This window comes from Heptranchias perlo, unplaced genomic scaffold, assembly GCF_035084215.1.
Source record: "Heptranchias perlo isolate sHepPer1 unplaced genomic scaffold, sHepPer1.hap1 HAP1_SCAFFOLD_219, whole genome shotgun sequence".
In the NCBI taxonomy this organism is placed as follows: domain Eukaryota; kingdom Metazoa; phylum Chordata; class Chondrichthyes; order Hexanchiformes; family Hexanchidae; genus Heptranchias; species Heptranchias perlo.
Window position 1 is genome coordinate 125,279 of NW_027139233.1, and position 26,665 is coordinate 151,943.

General features: G+C 48.4%; 1 protein-coding gene across 4 annotated transcripts in view; it reads left to right on the forward strand.

The window, feature by feature from the left end:
* The window catches only part of LOC137310114 (protein SSUH2 homolog), a 116,033-nt gene extending 92,368 nt beyond the window's left edge, over positions 1 to 23,665 (forward strand). For all 4 annotated transcript variants that reach the window (XM_067978079.1, XM_067978077.1, XM_067978080.1 and 1 more), the window contains exons 8-12: positions 8,499 to 8,581; positions 9,985 to 10,077; positions 17,907 to 18,012; positions 18,443 to 18,550; positions 21,346 to 23,665. In XM_067978079.1, the coding sequence (XP_067834180.1) occupies positions 8,499 to 8,581; positions 9,985 to 10,077; positions 17,907 to 18,012; positions 18,443 to 18,550; positions 21,346 to 21,486 (531 nt within the window). In that variant the 3' untranslated portion in view covers positions 21,487 to 23,665. The remainder of the gene's footprint in view (positions 1 to 8,498; positions 8,582 to 9,984; positions 10,078 to 17,906; positions 18,013 to 18,442; positions 18,551 to 21,345) is intronic.
* The last annotated feature ends 3,000 nt before the right edge of the window (positions 23,666 to 26,665 follow it).

Below are 26,665 nucleotides of genomic sequence, written 5' to 3' on the forward strand. Positions count from 1 at the left end.
TTATACTATTTGGCTGCTTTGTTCTGCACGTAGCATCTCTGGCCTTATCTCCTCGTTGTTAATTGTCCCGCCAGGCTGACGACACCCTACCAACTCAAGATGAGGGGCCCGATTTTACCAGGGGTGCGGGTTCTCGGCGGGTAGGCCAGCGGGCGCGTTTTCAACGCGCCCGGTGAAATTAGTGGGTTGCCCACGCGATCGTAGCAGGCAACACACTAATTGGATCCACTTACCTGCTCCTCCGGGTTCCCCGATGCTGATTTGCGACTCGGGCGGGCTGCGCATGCGCAGTAAGATCTGTCAGCTGGAGGCGCTCTATTTAAAGGAGCAGTCCTCCACTGACAGATGCTGCCACAAACAGCAAAAATTACAGCATGGAGCAGCCCTGGGGGAAGGCTGCTCCCAGTTTAATAATGCCTCACCCCAGGTATCATTAGATGGGGTGAGGAGGAGGGGGAGGACAGAGATCTTCTCCCCGGCGGGCGGGAGGAAGCGGCCCACCTCTGCCACCAAGAAAGCCTGGCTCGAGGTGGCAGAGGGGGTTACCTGCGCCACCAACATATCGCCCACCTGCATACAGTGCAGGAGGCGCTCCAATGACCTCAGTAGGTCAGCCACAGTGAGAACACATAGTCTTTCCCCTACACTCCGTCTGCCACATCACTGCCCCCACCCCACATCTCCTTCGGCTCTGCCAACACTACTCTGTCACATGACCCCTCATACCCACTCAAACCTCATCCTCATCTTACCTGCACCTACTCACCTCGCGAGTACTCATCCCGCCACTACCACTCAACCCAATCCTCATACAATCTCATGGCTCTATCCCATACTCACCCTCTCGTGCATCTCTTTCACAGTCAGCCTCACTCAACCTGCCACCACCTGTGCTGCAGCCACAGGGCATGCATCACATATGTGCAGTAGGCAGCGTAAGGCAAATGTGTCGTGAGCATGAAGGGGATGCACAAGGGTGTTTGAGGGTTTGTCATGGTTCTTACTTATATTGAATTAAAGAACAACTCACATCACACATTATATTGGCACCACTACTGCCACGTCTTCGCGAATCCTGTCCGGTTTGTGCAATAATGCCCTTTCCTGAGGATCACTATGAAGACCCACACCTGATGCCACCCATTGTGTCACTGCAGAGTGGGTGTAGGTGTATTTGCAGGGCTCTTCTGCGCAGACGACTGAGAGACATCGGGGATGTCCGCGGTTGCAGCCTGGAAGGCTGTGGAGCAGAAGTTCGGGAGGGCAGTGGTGGCTTTGACAGCGACAGGTAAGAAGATGGTGCTCGGGCCAGCCAGGAGCAGCTCGGCATGAAAGAGGCTGCAGATGTCCACGGCTACATGTCGAGTGACTCTGAGCCTCCGTGTGAACTGCTGCTCAGAGAGGTCCAGGAGGCTGAGCCTCAGTCTGTGGAACGTGTGGCGAGGGTAGTGCCTCCTGCGACGCATCTCTCTCTGCGGTAGCCCTCCCTCCTGCTGTGCAGATGGATGTGTCACAGCACTCTGTTGTGGAGCTCCACGTGTCAGAGGTGGACGGCGTGGATGGCGAGGCTGGTGATGCTGTTCGCCCTCCGAGGAGGTCATGACTGCAGCTACGGCGGCCCCCATCCGCAAGATGTACATCTGAGGGGGTCCGCAATGTCTCCGGACCCCGGGGTAAGTGTGCAGGTTGGTGACTTTGACCGTCAGGAGGAGGGTGGTGGAGGCCAAACTTTGTCCCAAGTGACAGAGTGGCCTCCTGCAATGGCTGAGGGTCTCCCCCCCACCTGTCAAATGGACCTTTGCAGCTGTCACAGGCTGACGGCTGCAACACATCCATTTCAAGTGGGACTGTTTCCCCCAGTGTGTGAAACAGTCCCATGTTTATCCAAAATCACACACAGTCCCTTAATCAGGTCAGTTAATGACCTGAACAACCAAAGTAAATACACTCAAGTTGCATCCCGTTGGCATTAATTGCCTGCGGGATTCCCACCAGCGGGGGCTGCGCACGCACCCCTGCACGTCAGCGCGGAACCCGGAAGTGGGCGGGATCGAGGCGCGATCCGGTCCCGCTCCGGGATTTTCGGGGCCCCCCCGCCGAGAACGCACCCGGTAGCGGGTGCTAAAATCGGGCCCGAGCTGTTTAATGTAACATAACTAATGACCTTAACCTTCATCTCTGTTCTACAAGCTATTACCGTTCACAGGCTCTTCTTATCTCATGGCCTTGTGTGTTCTGTTTTGCTTCAAACACAGACACAGGAGCTTCACTCCCTCTCCCCCCCTCAACCCCGACCTACCCCACCCTCCAGCATTCGTCCTCTTGCTAAAATGTCTGGACACTATATGAGACGGGATACTTCACCATGTGCATTTTAAATCTGATTTAGAGACAGAAAGCAGAGAGCAGTGGTGGATGGTTGTTTTTCAGACCAGAGGGAAGTATACAATGGTGTTCGCCAGGGGTCAGTATTAAGACCATTGCTCTTTTTGATATATATAAAATAGGAATACTGTAGGATCAATAAAATGTGATTACTGTAGGATCAATAAAATGGGAATACTGTAGGATCAATAAAATGTGAATACTGTAGGATCAATAAAATGGGAATTCTGTAGGATCAATATAATGTGAATACTGTAGGATCAATATAATGTGAATTCTGTAGGATCAATAAAATGTGAATATTGTAGGATCAATAAAATGGGAATTCTGTAGGATCAATATAATGTGAATTCTGTAGGATCAATATAATGTGAATACTGTAGGATCAATAAAATAGGAATTCTGTAGGATCAATAAAATGTGAATATTGTAGGATCAATAAAATGGGAATACTGTAGGATCAATAAAATGGGAATTCTGTAGGATCAATATAATGGGAATACTGTAGGATCAATATAATGGGAATACTGTAGGATCAATATAATGTGAATACTGTAGGATCAATAAAATAGGAATTCTGTAGGATCAATAAAATGTGAATATTGTAGGATCAATAAAATGTGAATACTGTAGGATCAATATAATGGGAATACTGTAGGATCAATAAAATAGGAATTCTGTAGGATCAATAAAATGTGAATATTGTAGGATCAATAAAATGGGAATACTGTAGGATCAATAAAATGGGAATACTATAGGATCAATATGGGGTGTGGACATTGGGTATACAGAGTATAATTTCAAAGTTTGCAGATGACACGAAACTCAGAAATGTAGTAAACAATGATGAGGATAGTAACAGACTTCAGGAGGACATGGACAGACTGGTGAAATGGACAGACACATGGCAGATGAATTTTAACGCAGAGAAGTGCAAAGTGATACATTTTGGTAGGAAGAATGAGGAGAGGCAATATAAACTAATTTTAAAGGGAGTGCAGGGATAGAGAGACCTGGGGGTGTATGTACACAAATCTTTGAAGTTGGCAGGACAAATTGAGAAAGTCGTTACAAAAACATATGGAATCCTTATAAGGCTTTATAAGAACATAAGAAAGAGGAGCAGGTGTAGGCCATATGGCCCCTCGAGCCTGGTCCGCCATTCAATCTGACCACTTTCCCACCCAATCCCCATATCCCTTGATTCCCTGAGAGTCCAAAAATCTGTCCATCTCAGCCTTGAATATATTCAACGACTCAGCATCCACAGCCCTCTGGGGTAGAGAATTCCAAAGATTCACAACCCTCTGAGTGAAGAAATTCCTCCTCATCTCAGTCTTGAATGGCCGACCCCGTATCCTGCGACTCAGCCCCCTAGTTCTAGACTCTCTGGCCAGGGGAAACAATATCTCAGCATCTACCCTGGCAAGTCCCGTCATAATCTTATATGTTTCAATGAGACAACCCTCTCATCCCAGGAATTAATCTAGTGAACCTTCATTGCACCGCCTCCAAGGCAAGTATATCCTTCCTTGGGTAAGGAGACCAAAACTGTACACAGTACTCCAGGTGAGGTCTCACTAAAGCCCTGTATAACTTCCTCTGTAACCCCCTTGCTATAAAGACCAACATGCCATTTGCCTTCCTATTTGCCTGCTGTACCTGCATGCTAACCTTTTGTGTTTCTTGTACGAGGACACCCAAGTCTCTCTGAGTACCAACATTTAATAATTTCTCACCATTTAAAAAATATTCTGTTTTTCTATTCTTCCTACCAAAGTGAATAACCTCACATTTCCCCACATTATACTCCATCTGCCACCTTCTTGCCCACTCACTTAATCTGTCTATATTCCTTTGCAGACTCTTTGCATCCTCCTCACAGCTTACTTTCCCACCTAGCTTTGTATTGTCAGCAAACTTGGATACATTACACTCGGTCCCTTCGTCTAAGTCATTACTATAGATTGTAAATAGCTGAGGCCCAAGCACTGATCCTTGTGGCACTCCACTAGTTACAGCCTGTCAACCTGAAAATGACCCGTTTATCCCTACTCTCTGTTTTCTGTCTTTTAACCAATCCTATATCCATGCTAATATATTACCTCCAGCCCATGAGCTCTTATCTTGTGTAACAACCTTTTATGTGGCACCTTATCGAATGCCTTTTGAAAATCCAAATATACTACACCCACTGGTTCCCCTTTATCTACCCTGCTAGTCACATCCTCAAAAAATCTAATAAATTTGTCAAACACGATTTCCCTTTCATAATACAGACATAGAGTACAAAAGCAAGGAAGTTATGCTAAACCTTTATAAAACACTGGTTAGGCCTATGCTGGAGTATTGTGTTCAATTCTGGACACCACACTTTAGGAAGGATGTCAAGGCCTTAGAGAGGGTGCAGAGGAGATTTACTAGAATGGTACCAGGGATGAGGGACTTCAGTTATGTGGAGAGACTGGAGAAGCTGGGGATGTTCTCCTTAGAGCAGAGAAGGTTAAGAGGAGATTTGATAGAGATGTTCAAAATCATGAACGGTTTTGATAGAGTAAATAAGGAGAAACTGTTTCCAGTGGCAGGAGGCTCGGTAACCAGAGGACACAGATTTAAGGTGATTGGCAAAAGAGCCAGAGGCGACATGAGGAAACATTTTTTTTACACAGTGAGTTGTTATGATCTGGAATGCACTGCCTGAAAGGGAGGTGGAAGCAGATTCAATAGTAACTTTCAAAAGGGAATTGGATAAATACTTGAAGGGGAAAAATTTGCAGGGCTATGGGGAAAGAGCGGGGGATTGGGACTATTTGGATAGATCATTCAAAGAGCCAGCACAGGCACGATGGGTTAAATGGCCTCCCTCTGTGCTGTACCATACTATGATACTATGAAGAACAGATGGGTTAGGGGCGGGTATGAAGTTAAAATGAATGATTTTTGCAACGCGACCACAAACTGGCTCCAACATGCCCACTTTCAGGTTTAACGGAGGTGTGTTTGGATGCATGCGAGGAACCTACTCACCCGAGGCAGGTACCTAATTAGTTCAGGCGGACGTGTAGTTATCAGAGTTATCAAATTTAACACCTCCAGCACGGGATTCCCAGGGATCGTGAATCGGAGGTGAGATTAAGCAACAGTTCATGGGGGTCTTTAAAGTTCTGATTGTTCGATATGAATAAAAGCTCAGTGATTGCAGCTGGTGTCTCGGTTCCCTCTGGCAAACGTTTGGCAGAGAGTTCTTGTGTTCAATACAGCTTTTTCACAACTTTGGAGCCTTTCAAACTGACCAGGTCAGGATGGGGGAACGCAGTGAATTCGTTAGGACATTGTAGGAGGAAGACAATCACCATCCACAGCAGCGACCTCGTGATGTGTCGGGTTCTGCAGGTGCACAAGGGAGAGGTGCACAACACAGAGCTGGAGAACAACAGAGAGGGGAGGAGCGTGAAGAACAGCAGAGAGGACAGCAACAGAGGGGCTGAGGCACTACCCACGTGAGAGGGTCTACAGACGGAGGCTGAGCTTCCTTGACCTATCTGAGGAGCAGTGTCTACGCAGGCTCAGGTTGACCCGTGAGGTGGTTGCAGACATCTGCAGCCTCCTTCAAGGAGAGCTGCTCCCTGCTGGGCCTGGTGGCCACGCATTGCCCATCGCTGTCAAAGTCACCACTGCCCTCAATTTCTTTGCCTCTGGTTCCTTCCAGTGCGCCACCAGAGACATCTCTCAGTTGACTGCACATAAGTGTACAAGGCTCTAATACATGGATGGTTTGATTGCCAGGACCTCCACTTACGTGAACTTCCCCCATGAGGACAGTAGCCAGAATGAATGGGCAGTGGGTTTCGCCTCTCTGGCTGGCTTCCCACAGGTGCAGGGTGCCATCGATTGCACACACTTGGCAATCCAAGGACCACCGCATGAACCAGGAGTTTTCATCAACCAAAAGGGTTTCACTCCATCAATGCACAGCTGATGTGCGACCACAAGAAGAGGTTCATGCAGCTGTCATGATGCCTTTGTACTGCGGCAGTCCAACATTCTAGACCTCTTCCTACCAGGAGACAGACTTAAGGGCCGGCTCATTGGAGACAAGGGATACCCCCTTCAAACTTGGCTCATGACACCTGTGAGGAACCCCACCGATGAGGCGCAAAAACGCTACAACCAGAGCCACGTGACCACCAGGTGTGTCATCGAGCAAGTCATAGGCATGTTGTAGAAGTGCCTGGATAGGTCTGGAGGAGCCCTCCAGCTCTCGCCAGCGAGGGGCTCCAGAATCATAGTGGCGTGCTGCGTCCTGCACAACATAGCGCAGCAGAGAGGATTAGAGGTGGAGGACAACGAAGGCGCTCATCAATCATCAACTGATGACGAGAACATCGAAGAGGAGGAGGAGGAGGAGGAGGACGATGAGCAATATGAAGATCGCCTGACCAGCCGCGTACATTGTTGCCCGGGATACCCTCATTTCAATGGTTCACTTAGTACACTCCGGCTGGCTCCCACCACCATCACCCCCTCCCACTTTACACAAAACAGTCCTTCAACCACACAGACACCCATTGCACATCTGCCCAATGGGTATCGTTATATATTGACATTCATCATGAAGCAAATGAAAGGGTGAGTTAGCACTCGGGACGCAATAATGGGCAAGATGTGGAAGTGATGCTAATCAATACATTTAATGTGGCGATTTAAAAAAAGGAAACTTCAAAATATAATGTTTCTTCAAACGCCCATGTGTGCACCCTTGGTGAATTATAATTTCTTGAACTTACGCTTGCTATCGCTTCGACATGGTGCATCCCCTGTGGCTTCAGTAGAGGTAGAAGCAGGTTGCTCAGATCCCTGTCTCTCCGTCTCCGATTGAGAGGGACGCAGACGTGCCATTTATTGCCATGGCATCCTCCTCTGCATCAGTGAGCTGCACTATTTGCGGTCGGCCACCTCCAGTCCTCTCCCTCTCCCTTGCATCTATAAGAGGCGAAAGAACAGACCTGTGAGTGACTGGATGTCATGTGTTCACCCAGGAGAGTTTGGAGAGGGGTGAATGTCAGACACTCCCCTGCACCGCACTGCCTAGCACACTCTTGCTTTCTACTGGTGTGTCTGATAAATTCAGTCAAATTCCCGCACCCATCTCTTAGGCCAGTTCCTCTGTTCCAGACTGAGGTGACGTGCAAGAAAGAATTTATATTATATATATATTGCATTTATATAGAGCCTTTCACGACCTCAGGATGTCCCAAAGCGCTTTATAGCCAAATAAGTACTTTTGAAGTGTAGTCTCTGTTGTAATGTGGCAACCAATTTGCGCACAGTAAGATTCCACAAACAGCAATGTGATAATGACTAGATAATTAGTTTTTTAGTAATGTTGGTTGAGGGATAAATATTGACCAGGACACAAGGACGAACTCCCCTGCTCTTCTTCAAAATAGTGGCCATGGGATCCTTTACGTCCACCTGAGAGGGCAGACAGGGCCTCGATTTAATGTCTCATTGTAAAGACAGCACCTCTGAGAGTGGAGCACTCCCCTGGAGTGTCAGCCTGGATTTGGTGCTCATGTCTCTGGATTGGGGCCTGAACCCACACCCTTCTGACTCAGAGGTGAGAGTACTGCCCACTGAGCCATGGCTGACACTCGTTGAGGGTGAAGGGAGAGTTTGCAGCTTTGGAGAGGGGTGAATGTCAGACACTCCCCTGCCTAGCACACTCTTGCTTTCTACTGGTGTGTCTGATAAATTCAGTCAAATTCCCGCACCACGAGGTCATTTTAACCTCACTCGCTGGGTGGCAAACCCATGGGATTGGGTGGATTTTACACCCCGCCTAATATTACTCTCCAATGACTTCAATTCTTCAGGCACAGTTCCCCGCCGGGCGGGTTAGGGTAAAATGACCACACCCACCCAGTTCCTCTGCTGCAGCCTGAGGTGACGCACAGTTCCCAGATCAGGGCTGGGGCCTGTCCTCTGTTGTTTAATGTGAGAGTGAGTTCTTTTGCCGAGCGATCGCTGGATGATTCAGCGGAGGCTGTCAGACAAATGGGAGCTGGTTCCGATGTACGCGTCAAGTACAAGTTGTTTTTTTTTTAATGCAGTTAAAATGCCTGTCGTGTGGAGGCCGAGGGATTCTACGTGGAAATAAAAGATGCATCCAGTGTGGGGGGAGAGGAAAGAAAAGGTAAATAAAAAGGCCCCTTTTTTTAAACAGAACCGCAAAGAATTCCGTCCAGCGTTAAATTTCTGACCTGTTGAAAGAAAAGAATAATTTTGTAAAGGCAACGTGCAGCGTGGACACCAGGTCTGATCCCCAGACTGGGGTGTTAGCTGACTGCAGCTGTGTAGGTGAGGGGGGAGGAAAGGGCATGGTACAATTGGCCTCAGTACCCCTGGGTTAGAGAAAAGACAAATCGGGCAGGGTTCACACTCCTGATCGCGATCCAGCGACGCTTGTTGGAAAGTACTTGCGTGATGGATGAGGTGGGGGAGGGTGCCGGGGTGGGCACGATATCGCGCTCCTCATGGTTGAACAGCCCGCCAAAGCTCACTGCTCTGGAATTGCGCACGAGGAACGGATGAGAGCTCGGCCCGCCTTCACCGGTCAGCCAGGCGGCTTTGGCATTGCCAGTCAGTGCGGCCCTCCTCTGGTACCGGGCAGTGGTTTGCAGCCTGAAGCCGGAGGGGTACGTTTTCAGATAGGCCTCATCGGGACCTCATGGGCAGCTTACTGGGACATTGCGGGTGTAAGATCGCGGGCACTGAGCCTGACATTGTCCAATATTATAGATACATACTTGAAAATTTGATAGAGTGGATAGAGAGAAACCACTTCCTCTGGAGGGAGAGTCTGGAACGAGGGGGCATAATCTTAAAATTAGAGCTAGGCCATTCAGGGGTGATGTCAGGAAACACTTCTTCACATAATGGGTAGTGGAAATCTGGAACTCTCTCCCCCAAATAGCTGTGGATCAATTAAGATTTCAAAACTAAGATTGATAGATTTTTGTTAGGCAAGGTTATTAAGGATTATGGAACCAAGGTGGGTAGATGGAGCTAGAATATAGATCAGCCATGATCTAATTGAATGGCGGAACAAGCTCGAGGGGCTGAATGGCCGACTCCTGTTCCTATATTCCTAAAAGGAAAAATTTGCAGGGCTATGGGGAAAGAGCGGGGCATGTGGGACTAATTCGATAGCTCTTTCAAAGAGCCGGCACAGGCATGATGGGCCAAACGGCCTCCTTCTTTGCTCTATGACTATATGAAGCCACCCTCTGTGTGCCAGGTCTCGCCAGTGGCACAGATCCTCGGGGAAATTTTACCCCTTAAGGTCGCGTGTCAGGTTTCTGAACAACTTTTGCGCGTATGCAGTTGTCAGCCTTTTGCTGCTGGCTCTCACCAAGTCCAGCTCCAGGATGTAAATGGGGCCTATGGAACCAGCACATGTTGGGAACTGCATCACATGGAAGTGGCCCCACCATCTAAATGCAGCACAGTTTATTCAATTGACAATGTCTTGCCTTACAAAGTGTTTGTAGAAGGAATTGAGTTTGCTCCAGGTAACACCAGTGTCCTTATGCTCAGGTGTGGCCCTTGTCTCGGCCGAGGCACTCGGACCTGCCATGTCTGCAAAGCCAGTGGCCAGTTGCTATTCTACATTCAGCTGACAGTAAAATGGTAAGTGTTGGGTTTATGTGCGATATTGTCATGTATACCTATTACCCTTATGTGGCGATATTACAGGATATTGTCATATAGGTACAATTCTAAAGGGGGTGCAGGAACAGAGGGACCTGGGGGTATATATGCACAAATCTTTGAAGATGGCAGGACAGGTTGACAAAGTGGTTAAAAAAGCATACGGGAATTTGGGCTTTATAAATAGAGGCATAGAGTACACAAGCAAGGAAGTTATGATGAACCTCTATAAAACATTAGTTCGTCCACAGCTGGAGTATGGTGTCCAATCCCCACCCATGCCCATCAGTGCCCCATGCCCATCAGTGGCCCATCCCCACCCATGCCCATCAGTGCCCCATCAGTGCCCCATGCCCATCAGTGCCCCATCAGTGCTCCATGCCCATCAGTGGCCCATCCCCACCCATGCCCATCAGTGCCCCATCAGTGCCCCATGCCCATCAGTGGCCCATCCCCACCCATGCCCATCAGTGCTCCATGCCCATCAGTGGCCCATCCCCACCCATGCCCATCAGTGCCCCATGCCCATCAGTGCCCCATGCCCATCAGTGCCCCATCAGTGCCCCATGCCCATCAGTGCCCCATGCCCATCAGTGGCCCATGCCCATCAGTGGCCCATGCCCATTATCCCCATCAGTGGCCTATCCCCACCCATGCCCCCCCCAATCCATACAATTAAAGACTTCCCTGCAGACTACCTGAACATGTCCTCTCCCTGACTGCTCTCCCGTCCGACTGAAACCAGCCTGTCAATCAGACGGTCAGTGGGACGGAAAACCAACAAAAAAAAAGACAACCTTACGTCAAAATCGTAAGGCTGTCCGGGACGTCCAGATTTCCCATCCGCAATTTGCCCCCCCCACCTCGGCTCAGGGTCAAAATCATGCCTATTACAGGATATTGTCGTATATCCTTTACCTCTACTCCAAGTTTGAGTGCTAGGAAATGCTGAAACACCTGGGTAATACTCCTTATTAAATCAAGTCAATTAAATAATAATCAGAGTGAATATTGACACCGCTGTGTCAGCCAATGAGTTGGAGGCAGGGTGGGACTTGTAGTGAGTCTCCCGAGTACAGCAGGATTATTTCTCCAGCAAAATGCAGTGAGTGGAGGATCATTACAGAATACAAATCACATGTGTAAAATCGATCCCAGTCACTTACAGCAGTGTGGTCTCCAGGGGTGATTGACAGGGGAATTAGCCAATCATCTCCATTCTGGCCAGGACTTGTGGTATCACTATTTGCAGCCAATAACAAAACACTATACCTTACATACAGTGCATATGATACACAAAGAAAGAAAGACTTGTGTTTATATCACGCCTTTCATGATCTCAGGACGTCCCAAAGCTCTTTACAGCCAATGAAGTATTTTTGAAGTGTAGTTACTGTTGTTATGTAGGAAACGGTAGCAAAACTCACGTACCAAGGACTCCTCAGCAAGCATGTCATCTTGACTGCTTACACTAGCCTCAGCAAGACTAGATTGAGGTTCCCCAGGAGCTCCAGTGTGTTGTTTCTGTTATAGGTTTAATTACGTAGGACAAATGTGGGTCCCATATGTCCTCATGTTCTGCGTGTGCACTGTAGACCCGTGAGCTTGTTTAGTTAAGGTTGGCTGTTACCATTTGTTGTTCAGGCCTTGATGTCTTAGGTTGTTTATTACTCTCCGGACATTCCACACAAGATTGCTCATTAGATCTGTGTAGAATTCGCTACGGACCCTGTATAACCATTACAACCACTGCAGAATCAATCTTTAATATGTGGATACATATATTTTATATTAATAAACGCTTACTATGGCTATTCGACGTGGTACACCCATATTTACAGTAAGTGTGACATTTTTAAAATGGGGATCGGTTACCTGTAGCTGGGAGAGGGGAGAGGGCGGGAGAGAGGGGGTGAGAGGGCGGGAGAGAGGGGGTGAGAGGGCGGGAGAGAGGGGGTGAGAGGGCGCCATGCAATCGGCCTCAATACCCCTGGGTTAGAGAGCCAGGGTGGCCACTTCCAGCGACCACCATCCAGCGACGCCTGCTGGACAATACTGGGGTGTGGGGCTCACCCCCGGCCTGTGTGGTACAAGTCAGGAAGGTCCGTTTCCCCTGCTCTCTGCTGAGATAGTTGGGGTCTCAGCGTGGGGTGCCAGTCGGAGAGATACAGTTGACGTTGGCGCCCTGGGCTAGGGCAAGGGACAGATATTGGTCAGGGTTGTCAGTCACAACCCCTCCCGCCCCACCACAGTCGAGCAGCCTGCCAGCACTCAAATGAAAAGGCCACTGTGTCAGGTAGATGTCGGGATGTTAGAAGTCCAAGGGCTGAGTCTCTCTCGCGGGTCACCAAGACGAAGTACTTTTTCTTTCTGGTTGGGTTTGAATCCAGTCCACTCAAAAGGAAGGAAGGGGTGGCAATCAGGCGGGATAGTGGTGGGGGATGGGGCAAGATTAGGGAGCAGGGCCTACCACTGCCTGCCTGCCCCAAGGTTTATTTCCCCCTCGCCAGGACCACCTCTCAGAGCTCCTTCCCTCCCATCCGCCTCTTTGATTGAAGGAGCCAGTCGGCCCAGGATTGTGGGGGTTAATGGCCTTGAATTTGGTAACTGGAGGGAGGGGCCTTCGCCTCCCTCCATTTCAGCCCAATCCCCTCCCTGCTAAAGGCCCCGGTCTCGAACCCTGCCAGGAGCCCACCCTGAATTAATGCCGACCAAGGAAAATTGTTTGGGGGGTTACTGCAGGGGTCAGAGGGGCAGGGGGAGTCCCGTCCCACTGCTCCCCGCCGCGAGGAGGGGAAACCCAGCCCCACACTCTCTCCTCCACCAGCGGCTCTAAGTCGTGCCGTATCTGGAGACTGTTGACACCCAGTCCTCCACAGCAGTTAAATTTACAGTTGAACTACCTTGGTCACCACTCCTGAGAACTTGCCTCTCTTGTTGTTCCTGAACTCCCAGGGGTAACATTTCCCTGCGAGTTCTCCCGTTCTTCTCAATATAACTCCAGCAAAAACTCTGGGGTAACCACATAAACGGCTGTGGAAACTCCCCCCCACCCCTACTAAATATAGTCCTACCTGCTCTTCCTCCTCCCTGCATTCTCGGCGTGTCCAATCAGGGCTCATCTCCTACTCTAACACCTTCTTTCCCAACACCTCAAAATTCCGCAACTCTTCACCTCTCTCATTCTTCATAGGAACAGGAGGAGGCCATTCAGCCCCTCGAGACTGTTCCACCATTCAATTAGATCTTCTCTGATCTGTATGTCAAACTCCATTTACCCGCCTTTGATCCATATCCCTTCTTACCCTTACCGTCTGCAATCTACAGGCTTTTACAACCCAAGCTCGGCGATATCTAACCGCTATTTCCTGATTTACCTCTTCTTCTTTCCTGCACCTTCTTAACCCGGCTGGTGTCCTCCATTACAGTCCGGCCTCACTCCCAGGCTTCATGATTTAAAGTGTTTCGGTTAAACTTCCAGGGCATCATCATTCACTGAAAAATTGAACTATATAATAAACCACGGCCTAAAAATAAACTGCCCACGTTGGAGTATGCCTGAATAGTATTGTGAATATTAATATAAGACAATAATTTCATGGGTGGGGCCCATTTTAACTTTCACTGTCAGGTGAACAACAGGCGATAGCGAATCGGATGCTCGTTTTACAGGCTGCCCGATTTTCTTTTCTCGTTGACTTCAATGGAGCAAGAAAACCGGGCAGTGTGTAAAATGGGCCACCGATTCACCAGCGCCCATTGTTCACCCAGCGGCAACATCTTCAAATTACCCCCGCAAAAGGGACATAGAATCAGTCCAGGGAACTATAGACCAATTAGCTTAACGTCGATGGTATGAAAGATAATGGAATCTTTACTCAAAGATGTGACAAATAAACATCTAGAAACTGAAAATATAATCAATATTCAGCACGGATTCCAAAAGGGAAGGTCATGCTTGATCAACCTTATTGAATTCTTTGAAGAAGTAACAGAAAGAGTAGACAAGGGTAATACAGTAGATGTGATATATTTGGATTTTCAAAAAGCCTTCGATAAGATACCGCATTGTAGACTGATGACTGAGGTCAGAGCATGTGGAGTCAGGGGACAGGCAGCAGAATGGATAGCAAGCTGGCTACAAAACAGAAAACAGAGAGTAGGGGTTAAGGGTAGTTACTCAGACTGACAAAAGGTGGGAAGTGGTGTTCCACAGGGATCGGTGCTGGGACCACTGTTGTTCACAATTTACATTAACGATTTGGACTCGAGAATTGGAAGTACAATTTCAAAATTTGTGGATGACACCAAATTGGGGGATATAGTTAATACCGAGGAAGAATGCGACAAAATACAGGAAGACATTAATAAACTTGCAGAATGGGCGTGTAATTGGCAAATGAATTTCAATATAGATAAGTGAGAGGTATTACATTTTGGTAGGAAGAATAAGGGGGTCACATACTGCTTAAATAATAAGTCTAAAGGGGGGAGAGGAGCAAAGGGGATCTGGGGGTACAGACACACAAATCACTAAAAGTAGCGACCAGGTTAATGAGGCCTTAAAAAGCAAATCAAGCACTGGGGTTCATTTTTAGAAGGTTAGAATTGAAAAGTAGGGAAGTTATGTTAAACTTGTATAGAACCTTGGTTACACCACACTTGGAGTACTGTGAACAGCTCTGGTCTCCATATTATAAAAAGGATATAGAGGCACTAGAGATGGTGCAAAAAAGATTTACTAGGATGATACCAGAACTGAGAAGTTATACCTATCAGGAAAGATTGAACAGGTTGGAGCTCTTTTCTCTAGAAAAGATAAGACTGAGGGGTGACCTGACAGAGGTCTTTAAGATTAAAGGGTTTGATAGGGGTAGACATAGAGAAGATGTTTCCACTTGCGGGGGAATCCAAAACTAGTCTCTTGCGGGGGAGTCCAAAACTAGACTTCATAAATATAAAACAGTCGCTAATAAATCCAATAGGGAATTCAAGAGAAACTTCTTTACCCAGAGAGTGGTTAGAACGTGTATCTTGTTACCACAAGGAGTAGTTGAGGCGAATAGCATAAATGCATTTAAGGGGAAGCTAGATAAACACATGAGGGAGAAAGGAATAGAAGGATATGTTGATGGGGTGAGATGAAGTAGGGAGGGTGGAGGCTCATGTGGAGCATAAACATCGGCATAGACCAGTTGGGCCAAAGGGCTTTCCTCTGTGCTGTAAATTCTATGTGATTCTATGTAAAATGTAACTGAAACAGCCCCGAGTGGTTTGCTAAGATGGATCTCAGGGAAGCAAAAGGTCCCAAAATGGCACCGTGAGATTAGTCTGGTTGTCTGACCGTGTGGTTTGTCTGGTCGTCTGACCGTGTGGTTTGTCTGGTTGTCTGACCGTGTGGTTTGTCTGGTCGTCTGACCGTGTGGTTTGTCTGGTCATCTGACCGTGTGGTTTGTCTGGTCGTCTGACCGTGTGGTTTGTCTGGTCGTCTGACCGTGTGGTTTGTCTGGTCATCTGACCGTGTGGTTTGTCTGGTCGTCTGACCGTGTGGTTTGTCTAGTCGTCTGACCGTGTGGTTTGTCTGGTCGTCTGACCATGTGGTTTGTCTGGTCATCTGACTGTGTGGTTTGTCTGGTTGTCTGACCGTGTGATTTGTCTGGTCGTCTGACTGTGAGATTTGTCTGGTCGTCTGACTGTGAGCTTTGTCTGGTCATCTGACTGTGTGGTTTGTCTGGTTGTCTGACCGTGTGGTTTGTCTGGTCGTCTGACCGTGTGGTTTGTCTGGTCGTCTGACTGTGTGATTTGTCTGGTTGTCTGACCGTGTGGTTTGTCTGGTTGTCTGACCGTGTGGTTTGTCTGGTTGTCTGACCGTGTGGTTTGTCTGGTCGTCTGACTGTGTGGTTTGTCTGGTCGTCTGACCGTGTGGTTTGTCTGGTCGTCTGACTGTGTGGTTTGTCTGGTTGTCTGACCGTGTGGTTTGTCTGGTTGTCTGACTGTGTGGTTTGTCTGGTTGTCTGACTGTGAGCTTTGTCTGGTCGTCTGACCGTGTGGTTTGTCTGGTCGTCTGACCGTGTGGTTTGTCTGGTCGTCTGACTGTGTGGTTTGTCTGGTCGTCTGACCGTGTGGTTTGTCTGGTCGTCTGACTGTGTGGTTTGTCTGGTTGTCTGACCGTGTGGTTTGTTTGGTCGTCTGACTGTGTGGTTTGTCTGGTCGTCTGACCGTGTGGTTTGTCTGGTCGTCTGACTGTGTGGTTTGTCTGGTTGTCTGACCGTGTGGTTTGTTTGGTCGTCTGACTGTGAGCTTTGTCTGAAATTCCTCTTCTGGTAGGGGAGTTAACCCGTTTATATTCAACAGGTTCGCACCTCCGCCAAAATAGGGCGGGGAGGAATTTCAGACAAACACAACGAGGTCCCGGAATCCCTGGGGCTGGAGAGGGCGGAAAGTCCCATTTCCGCGGGGTGGGGGAGGGGAGGAGCCTGTAGTTTGAGGCAGAACCTGGCTCCCCCGGGATTCTACCCGTTTAGATCATCCCTTTAAATTCCAGTCGGGGGGCGGGGAAGGGGTGTGAGCATATCTTCTGCCCGTGGCCCCCACTACATCAAGGGGGTGTGACGGGGCCGAGGGGGGGATTTCCTAGGCTTGTATTCCCTTAAACATAGAAGATTATGGGGTGATCTAATTAAAGTGTTTAAGATGATTAAAGAATTTGATAGGGTAGATAGAGAGAAACTATTTCCTCTGGTGGGAGAATCCAGAACAAGGGGGCATAATCTTAAAATTAGAGCTCGGCCGTTCAGGGGTGACGTCAGGAAGCATTTCTTCACATAAAGTGGAGTGGGAATCTGGAACTCGCTCCCCCAAAAAACTGTGAATGCTGGGGGTCAATTGAAAATTTCAAAACTGAGATGGAGAGATTTTTGTTGGGTAAGGGTATCGAAGGTTACGGAACCAAGGCGGGTCGATGGAGTAAAGATACAGATCAGCCATGATCTAATTGAATGGCGGAACAGGCTCGAGGGGCTGAATGGCCTCCTCCTGTTTCTATGTTCCCTGGGAAATTCTTCCCCTTGCTGAAAGGACTGAGTGGAACTCTTGGCATCTGAGAGCTGGCAGCTGCCTTTAAGACCAGTCGAGGCCCTCTGAAGGTCCCAAACGTTACCTCGTCTAAGGTGGTCAATTCGGGAAGGGCTTGATGACCTTGACTGAAGGCCAGGTGGCTCCGTCTGGAGCCCAAGACTCAAAAACAAGTTTTCTTTTCTCTTGGGCCCTGTTGTGCCTCGGGGCGGGGTGGGGGGGGCCTCAGGCGGAGTGGCTGTGGACTGTTCATCTTACAGGAGGATGGGATTGGAGAGAGTGGGCGCCAGCAATACGCCCTTGCAGGCGGCTGCCCCAACTTTGTAAATGACCCCGTCTCCGGGATTGAGGATGGGGTCTCCGGCCGGGAGCTGGTCTAAGGGGGGAGAGGGGAGGGGGAATTCCTCTCTGCCGCTCTTGTGCCAGAGGAGGAGACCCCCAGGTATCTCAGGGCCCCGAGTGTTGGTAAAGAAAGAACTTGCACTTATATTGGGCTTTTCACGACCTCAGGACATCCCAAAGCACTTCATAGCCAGTTAAGTACTTTTGAAGGGTAGTCGCTGTTTTAATGTAGGAAAAGTGGCAGCCAATATGTGCACAGCAAGATCCCACAAACAGCTACGTGAGATAATGACCGGATAATCTGTTTTAGTGATGTTGGCAGGCTAGTATCACACAGTGCACACCTCCAGGTCGTGCCACACGTCAATGAGTCTGTTCTTGTGTTTGACCAGGACAAATAACGTCTTCGAACAAGTGGCTGACCAGCAAATCGGGCTTCCTGTCACACTCTTCAGTAAAGTGACCGGGCGGAATGTCTTCGCCGATGAAAGCTATCAGGTAAGAGAGGGCCGTTCCTGGAGAGCTTGCTCGCCGTCGCACAGCTGTGTGTCGGCACTGAGGGTCTCTTGTCAGCTGTATCGGCCTTGGGCAGTGCTGTACAAACATGAGTTAAAACACTGTCAGCTTAAAATGTTGCTGGTTGCCGTGTATGTCTCCTAACCACTGCTTCCTGATTTATCTCATCTCCTGTCTAACTCTATTCAACCTTGAATGTGCCGTACACTATGCAGCATTGGCCCGTCTCAATAATAGAAAGTACTTGGCTTGAAGGTTCTGGGTGACAATAATTGGGAAGAAACATTCCACCTCCCAGCAATCACTCCTTCACCTAAACGAGCACATTTACACTTAAAGAAAATGAAATAGTTGAATTGATGGGATTCAAATTTAAGAAATGCTTTGTCCCTGTTTTGTTTTCTTCCCTCAGGTCTATACTATAGTTGGTTTTCCAGACTCTCTCATTGATCAGATCTCCCAACAAGGGGTTCAGGAACACCAGGAGAAGTTTGGAAGGACAGCGTGTATACTCCAACAGGTGAGAATGGGCCAGGAGACGGTAGATACAGCAACCCAACATGGGGCATGATTTTGATTCCGAGCCGGGAAGGGGGCAGGGGGGGTCAAATTGCGAATGGGAAACCCGGACGTACGAGTTTCCTGGACGTCCGTATGATTTTGACGTAAGGATGTCTTTTAATTTTTTTGTCGGTTTCCTGACCGACCAACCAGCCTGATTGACAGGCTGGCCTCAGTCGGACGGGAGACCAGCCAGGGAGAGGATGTGTTCAGCATGGGTTGGCACGGAGGAGTCAGACATGGAGGGAGGGATCAGGGTTCAGTCACGGGGGTGGTGTCGGGATCGGGGGTCGTCACAGGTGTCCGTGATCATTGGGAGGGGGATTGGCATCGGGGGTCCGCGATCATTAGGGGTAGGGGCAGAGATCGGAGTCGGGGGTCTGCAATCGTTGGGGGGGGGCGGAGATCGGGGTCGGGTGTCGGCAATCGTTGGGGGGGGGGCGGAGATCGGGGTCAGGGGTCTGCAATCGTTGGGGGGGGCGGAGATCGGGGTCAGGGGTCTGCAATCGTTGGGGGGGGCGGAGATCGGGGTCAGGGGTCTGCAATCGTTTTGGGGGGGGAGATCGGGGTCAGGGGTCTGCAATCGTTGGGGGGGGGCGGAGATCGGGGTCAGGGGTCTGCAATCGTTGGGGGGGCGGAGATCGGGGTCGGGGGTCTGCGATTGTTGCGGGGGGATCAGGGATCGAGGTCGGGGGTTCGCGAACATGGCGGGGGGGGGGCGCGGAGATCGGGGGTCCGCAATCGTTGGGGGGTTGCTGCAGGTAGCTTTATTGGGCCTGGGGGAAGCATTCCTGCTCCTCCGGGCCCACATGCTGTGCCAGAAAGGCACCTACCTGTTAGTTTCGGGCCTTCTCACCTCCTTTCACATGGCGTGAAGGAGAAGGCCTGGGAATCCCGGCTCCCTGGGGTTGAAATTGGAAACTGTAGGAAAATGGAGGCCCAAAGCCTCCTTATAAGGTTTTAAGGCCTGACCCGCCTCCTGGGAGCGGGTTGGTCGCTCGCCCCTCATCCCGCCCCTGTGAAAACCGGAAATGGGCGGGTTGGGGGTGGGTCTGAAATGGTTGCAATTTTGAATAACCCCCCCCCACCAAAACACCCGTTTTTCAATGTTAAAATTGTGCCCGTCGAGTCTGTGACCTTATACTGAAACTTGTAATCGAACCTGTTACTGTAATGAACGACTTGGTTTGTTAGTCCCTCTCTCTTTCTGGGCCTTCTTTGCTCTGCGGAGTGGTGAACATTGTGCTCTCTAATATCCAGACTCTGCACAAATGGTTTGTACCAGCTACACCACCCATTCCATCACACCAACTAACCACATTCTTTTACACCTGCCTCACTATCATTAACTTTTCCAGACAGCAACAACCTTAACATCTTTCCCAGTGACTCCCCAATTACGTGCTCACAGGATGATTTGGTCTTCTTAATCCTGAAAATATCCCCTTCAGAATTTTGAAAAAAAACGATTCATCCATCTTGAAATCTCTTTTCCAAGAAAATCAAGGCCAACCTAAAATGATAGAATATCACAGCGCTGAAGGCCATTCGGCCCATCGTGCCTGTGCTGGCTCTCTGAAACAGCCATCCACCTGGTCCCATTGCCCCACCCTTGCCCCATACTCTGTTAAATTTTCCTTTTCCAAATATCTATCCACATCCCTTTTAAAAGCTATTGTGGATTCCATGTCTTAACAACCCTCTGTGTAAAAAGAACATTTCCCCTCACTTCTCTCTTCATTCTTTTGATGATGTTCTTACATTTATGCCCTCTCGTTACTGGCCAGTGGAAGTAGTTCTTCCCTATTGACCTTATCTTCCCTTTAACCTTTCCTCACAGCCATAATTGCCCAATGCCAGGAATTATCTTCATCGCTTACTCTGTACTCTCTCAAGGGTAATAATTAGGTTATCAAAATTGCATTCCATATGGGGTCTGAGCAACACCTTATGGCAGCAACCTGTTTAGATATGTATTCTGTGCCTCTGCTAATACTTGCTTTTTTACTGTAGTTAAGCATTGCCCTGACAATTTAACAAACATCGCCGACATATAACCAGATGACAATAAAAGGTGCTGCATTGTCTTTGAGGGTTGAATGGGGCAGTGGTTTAGATGTTAGCCTTTAATTTTTTTGAGGCTCAAGGTTCAAATCCAGCCCTGACCGATGGGATGAAAGTCTGCAGATGTGAAATGGGTTTGGGCAGCCTCAGGAGCACAGAACTGCCCCTCAGAAAGGGGTACAGGAAATGGAAAATATCCTACTGGAGCAGTAGGGCAATCTCTTCTGAGGCTGAGGATAGAGGGAGCTTTAGTCTGTAGCTGCCTGTGCCATGCTCGGTGCTCACATTAGATGGCTGAAATGAAAAAGTGTTCCATTCCCTGGGAATGAGTACAAAACAAAGTCATAAGAGAAAGAATCACCTTCACAACAACAACAACTTGTATTTACATAATGCCTTTAAAGTAGTAAAACGTCCCAAGGTGCTTCACAGAGTGTTACCAAACAAAATTTGACACCGAGCCTCATAATGACACAGTAGGACAGGTGATTAAAAGCTTGGTCAAAGAGGTAGGTTTTGAGGAGGGTCTTAAAGGAGGTGAGAGAGGTAGAGAGACCCGCGGGGGAGGGAATTCACTGCCTGTAATTCTGCAAGACATAGTGTGTATTGTGTTTTATTGGGAGGAGTTTGAAGGATTCTCCACTCCCCCATGCAAGGCACCGTGACTAATCCATCTCTCCTTAATTGCAGCGACAAACAATCGAACTGATTCCCGTGACCAAAGTGCACTTCCAGTGGAAAGGACGAGAGCACAGCTACTTTGTGTACGGTGCAGAAAACAATGTCTATGCTCCGGACTATCCCAGCAAGTGTCACTGTACCATTCTCTGATCTCCGTCCTTTAATGTCCTTCGGAGGATGATGTTAAACCGAGGCCCTGTCTGCCTGTTGCACTAGGTGGGTGGGAAGATCCCACGGTGTTCCTTTGAAGAGCAAGAGGCATTCTTCTGCAGTTCGGGCTGACGTGCCTCCCTCGATCAACACCAGCAAAAAAAAACAGGTTAAAGTACACAATCATCTCACTGTTGCTTGTGGGATCTTAAAGTGGGCATATTAGCTGCGGCCTTTGCCTACAAAACAATCGCTGCCCTTCGTCGTCGTTTTATTGTACTCAAAGTGTTTTGAGAGGTGTGATAAGGAAATTCACATGTTTGTTTTACCATCTCCCAGGAACCCTGTAGTTTTACTTCTCTAGGATGCATTTAAAAAGCATCGGGAAAAAAATAATCACTCACCTCAAGTTCGGCCAATGCCCAATGGAGCACAGAATCGAGCAAACCAGGGAGGTCGTCAGGTCAAGGGTCCAATCCATCTTGTCAGTCAGGACAGTAGTTGAGGTGCTCCTGTTGGCCTCAGCACCCTGGGTTAGGGAGGGGAGAAATTAGTCAGGCTTTTGCACATCTGTTCACAACCCAGTGACACCCCCCCCCCCACCCGTGCTGGGAAGTGTGCACATCTGGATGTTGTACGTGGGCAAGTCCAGGGCTGGCTGTGTTTTTTTATTGATGTGTTCATTTATTGCCCATCCCTAGTTGCTGTTGAGAAGGTGGTGGTAGCCTGGTCGAATAGCCTGCTGGTACGTAGAGCCAATTGTCCTTTGTTGTGATCCCCAAGTGTGCTTACTGTTGGGATGTACAGTAGAGGAAAAATGTGCAGAGACCCGATGTGCTAGGTCTTGGCGCCCTTTTGGTTTGCTCCAGGAAAAGGGGGTTTTCCAGGGAGAGTTTGAGTGCTTGTACATGGGGCAGTGACGGCAGTCATGCAAATGAAACAGAAGGAGCCTGACTGGGACCCCCTGCTCCCGCCTCAGGTACACCTAGCTTGCACCCATCTGGCGAGGCACCCAACGGAGACAATAGCCCCTGTGCCTGACTCCACACCCCCCTCACCACTCCTCTCCCCCCCCCCCACCCTAATCGAAGACCTCAAAAGGTAAGTCAAACCTTTTTTTTTCAGGGCTCCAATTAATTCTCAGGAATGGAGGCCTGGTTGCTGGCTCTCAGGCCCACATCAGCGGCTGGGTTTCAGTGGGACCACCGGGCCTGGGCTTACGACCCCACACACCTGGGTGCCTGACTAGTGGCCAGGTGCAGAGGTGGAAGGAAAATAACCCTTTACTGTCTTGGCTTCCACATGAGGAATGTCAGCCTGGGCAAGTACCACAGGGCTGGCGGTGTTTGTGAGATTATATCCCAGTGTGAGTCAGTACAGTCAGAGGAGGAGGGGGGGAAGAAGAAAGAGTGAGTCACACATTGTTCAAAACTCTCCTAAAATTTGTAAAATATGTACAAATAGTATGTATTTATCACTGTTTGGGTAGGTAGGACTGTGTATATGTAAATATTCTAAATACTAACAGTGTATCTCATACAATAAAACTATCAGTGTGCATTATATCTATAATAAAGTAAAAACTTTAATCAAGGCATTTAAAGGCACATAAGACAATTAAATTGATAAATTTAATCATGTTATTGTAACAAAATATGCAATTTTTTGATTTTTAAAATTTTGTTTAAACCCTTATTTTGGACATTAGAAATTTCAGTTACTGAGAAGAAAGTGGCAGATAAAAAAATTCTGAATGTATTTTGAATGATTTGTGGGAAACTGGTGGCCAGATTGTGCGATCAGAGCAACATGTTTACATAGCCAAAACCCATTATATATGTGGACTTGGTCATTTATAATGAGAAAAAAGTTGACATAAAACATATGACAAAAATGTGACAGCAGAAAGCCAAGACAATAAAGGGTTATTTTCCTTCCACCTCTGCACCTGGCCGCTGGTCAGGCACAGACATAAGATTTTTAATAAGAAATAGATATAAAATAAGGACAGGAAGTAAGACTTTAAATTGGAGACTTAATGACATCTGCACACCTTGGTCCAATTATCCCCCACCTTCTAATTCCACTTTACCAGGAGACTACAATTAATCTCGACTCTCCATGTGCAATACTACAGGAGATCGACTCATGATATATTAAAAACCAACTTCTACACGCACTTTCTGTCAACTTCTTCTGTTATGAATTACATCGAGCTACATCAAAACTCATTTGCAACGCCACGAGAGATCGACTAGCAATAACTTGAATCACAACACCGCGCTTTTCAGATGAGAGGGATTTCTGATAAAAGGAGATAGATTTGCTCAACTGTAAATGAATTAGTTCAATAACTTTGTTCACAAGGATGGCGGAAAGGTTGAGCACCATTTGTGATGGTGTGGAGCAGCACAAAGTCCATGTCCACGTACACTGCCTCAGAGAGGCAGAGTGATTGATGAAAGACATAACCATAACCACCAGCTGACACTTTGGGCACGATTTTAAAAGTAAAGTGGGGTGCGTTGGGGGCGGGGAGCAAAGAAAATCGGGATTTTCTAGAGTGGGAAGGAATCCCGGCTCCAACCCGCCGTAAAACACGTGTGACCCAGAGTCATCTAGGTTCACGCGCGTCCCCGAACCCGGAGTGCCGACGGGACGATATTTAAACTAGGAATTCAAGTACTTAAAGTACTTGAAATGTACATAAATCTAATTAACAATGATGGCAAGCGATTTCAACGCTGTTTCAACGTGTTTCCCGTGCTGTGTGAAACACGCCATGGGGCATGAGTCGTGTTGCAGCCGGCAGCCATTTGGCCATTTAAATCCCTGTTTGACAGATGGGGATAAAAGGTCAGTTATTGCAGCAGGGCACTCAGACAAACTTTGGCTGTGAGATCTTTGTGTTTAGACTTGAAATTCGTGGTTTACACTCAGAATTGTTCTGTTTACGCATACTTACCTACTTTTTGGACCCCCTCAAACTGACATCATCAGGATGAGGGGGCGTGGTGGCTGCATTCACCAGTACATCCGAGGACGAGGAACATCACCATCCTCACCAGGCACGGCGTGCACTTCCACCACTTGGTGCTCCACAACACCGTGCTGCGCCACAGGCACCTGCTCAAGAGCAGAGAGGGGAACAACAGAGAGAGTGACGTCGCAGGAGGCACTACCCTCGTCAGAGGGGCTACAGACTGAGGCTCCGCTTCCAGGACCTCTCTGAGGAGCAGTGCATACGGAGGCTGAGAGTGAGTCGCCAGGTGGTTGCAGACATCTGCAGTCTCCTTCATGCTAAGCTGCTCCCGGCTGGGCCTGGGGCATCTCATTACCCGTCGCAGTTAAAGTGACCACTGCCCTCAACTTCTTCATCTCCGGATCATTCCAGGGTGCCACCTGTGACATTGCCGGGGTCTCTCAGTCGTCATTAATGGGATTGGACAAAGTCAGCATGGGTTTATGAAAGGGAAATCATGCTTAACCAATCTACTGGAGTTTTTTGAGGATGTAACTAGTAGAATAGATAGGGGAGAACCAGTGGATGTGGTGTTTTTGGATTTTCAGAAGGCTTTTGATAAGGTCCCACACAAGAGGTTAGTGTGCAAAATTAAAGCACATGGGATTGGGGGGAATATACTGGCATGGATTGAGAATTGGTTGACAGACAGGAAACAGAGAGTAGGAATAAACGGGTCTTTTTCCGGGTGGCAGGCAGTGACTAGTGGGGTACCGCAGGGATCAGTGCTTGGGCCCCAGCTATTCACAATATGTATCAATGATTTGGATGAGGGAACGGAATGTAACATTTCCAAGTTTGCAGATGACACAAAGCTGGGGTGGAATGTGAGCTGTGAGGAGGATGCAAAGAGGCTCCAATGTGATTTAGACAAGTTGGGTGAGTGGGCAAGAACATGACAGATGCAGTATAATGTGGATAAATGTGAGGTTATCCACTTTGGTTGTAAAAACAGAAAGGCAGATTATTATCTGAATGGTGATAGATTGGGAAAAGGGGAGGTGCAACGAGACCTGGGTGTCCTGGTACACCATTCGCTGAAAGCGAGCATTCAGGTGCAGCAAGCAGTTAGGAAGGGGAATGGTATGTTGGCCTTCATTGCAAGAGGATTTGAGTACAGGAGCAGGGATGTCTTACTGCAGTTATACAGGGCCTTGGTGAGACCACCTCTGGAGTATTGTGTGCAGTTTTGGTCTCCTTATCTGAGGAAGGATGTCCTTGCCATGGAGGGAGTGCAAGGAAGGTTTACCAGACTGATTCCTGGGATGGCAGGACTGACGTATGAGGAGAGATTGGGTCGACCAGGCCTATATTCACTAGAGTTTAGAAGAATGAGAGGTGATCTCATCGAAACATATAAAATTCTAACAGGATTAGACAGACTAGATGCAGGGAGGATGTTCCCGATGGCTGGGGAGTCCAGAACCAGGGGTCACAGTCTCAGGATACGGGGTATGCCATTTAGAACCGAGATGAGGAGAAATTTCTTCACTCAGAGGGTGGTGAACCTGTGGAATTCTCTACCACAGAAGGCAGTGGAGGCCAAGTCATTAGATGTATTCAAGAAGGAGATAGATATATTTCTTAATGCTAAAGGGATCAGGGATATGGGGATAAAGCGGGAACAGGGTACTGAGTTAGACGATCAGCCATGATCATTTTGAATGGCGGAGTAGGCCCGAGGGGCCGAATGGCCTACTCTTACTCTTATTTTCTATGTTTCTATGTTTCTATGTCTGCACACAAGTGCATAAGACAGGTCACCGAAGGCTTGTTTCACAGAGCCTTGCAATACGTCAACTTCCCCATGGACAACCTCAGCCAGATGGAGAGGGCAGTGGGATTCCACTCTGTGGCTGGCTTCCCACGGGTGCAGGGTGTAATTGATTGCACAAATATAGCAATATGAGCACCTCCATACAAGCCAGGACTGTTCATCAACAGAAAGGGGTATTACTCCATCAATGCTCAGCTCGTTTGTGACCACCGCAAAAGATTTCCTCACCAAACATCCTTAAGAACTGGCTCCTCGGGGACAAGAGATACCCCCTGCACACATGGCTCATGAAACCTCTGAGGAACCCCATCAGCGAGGAACAGCGTCGATACAACGTCAGCCGCATCGCCACCAGGTCTATGAATGAATATTCACCAGGT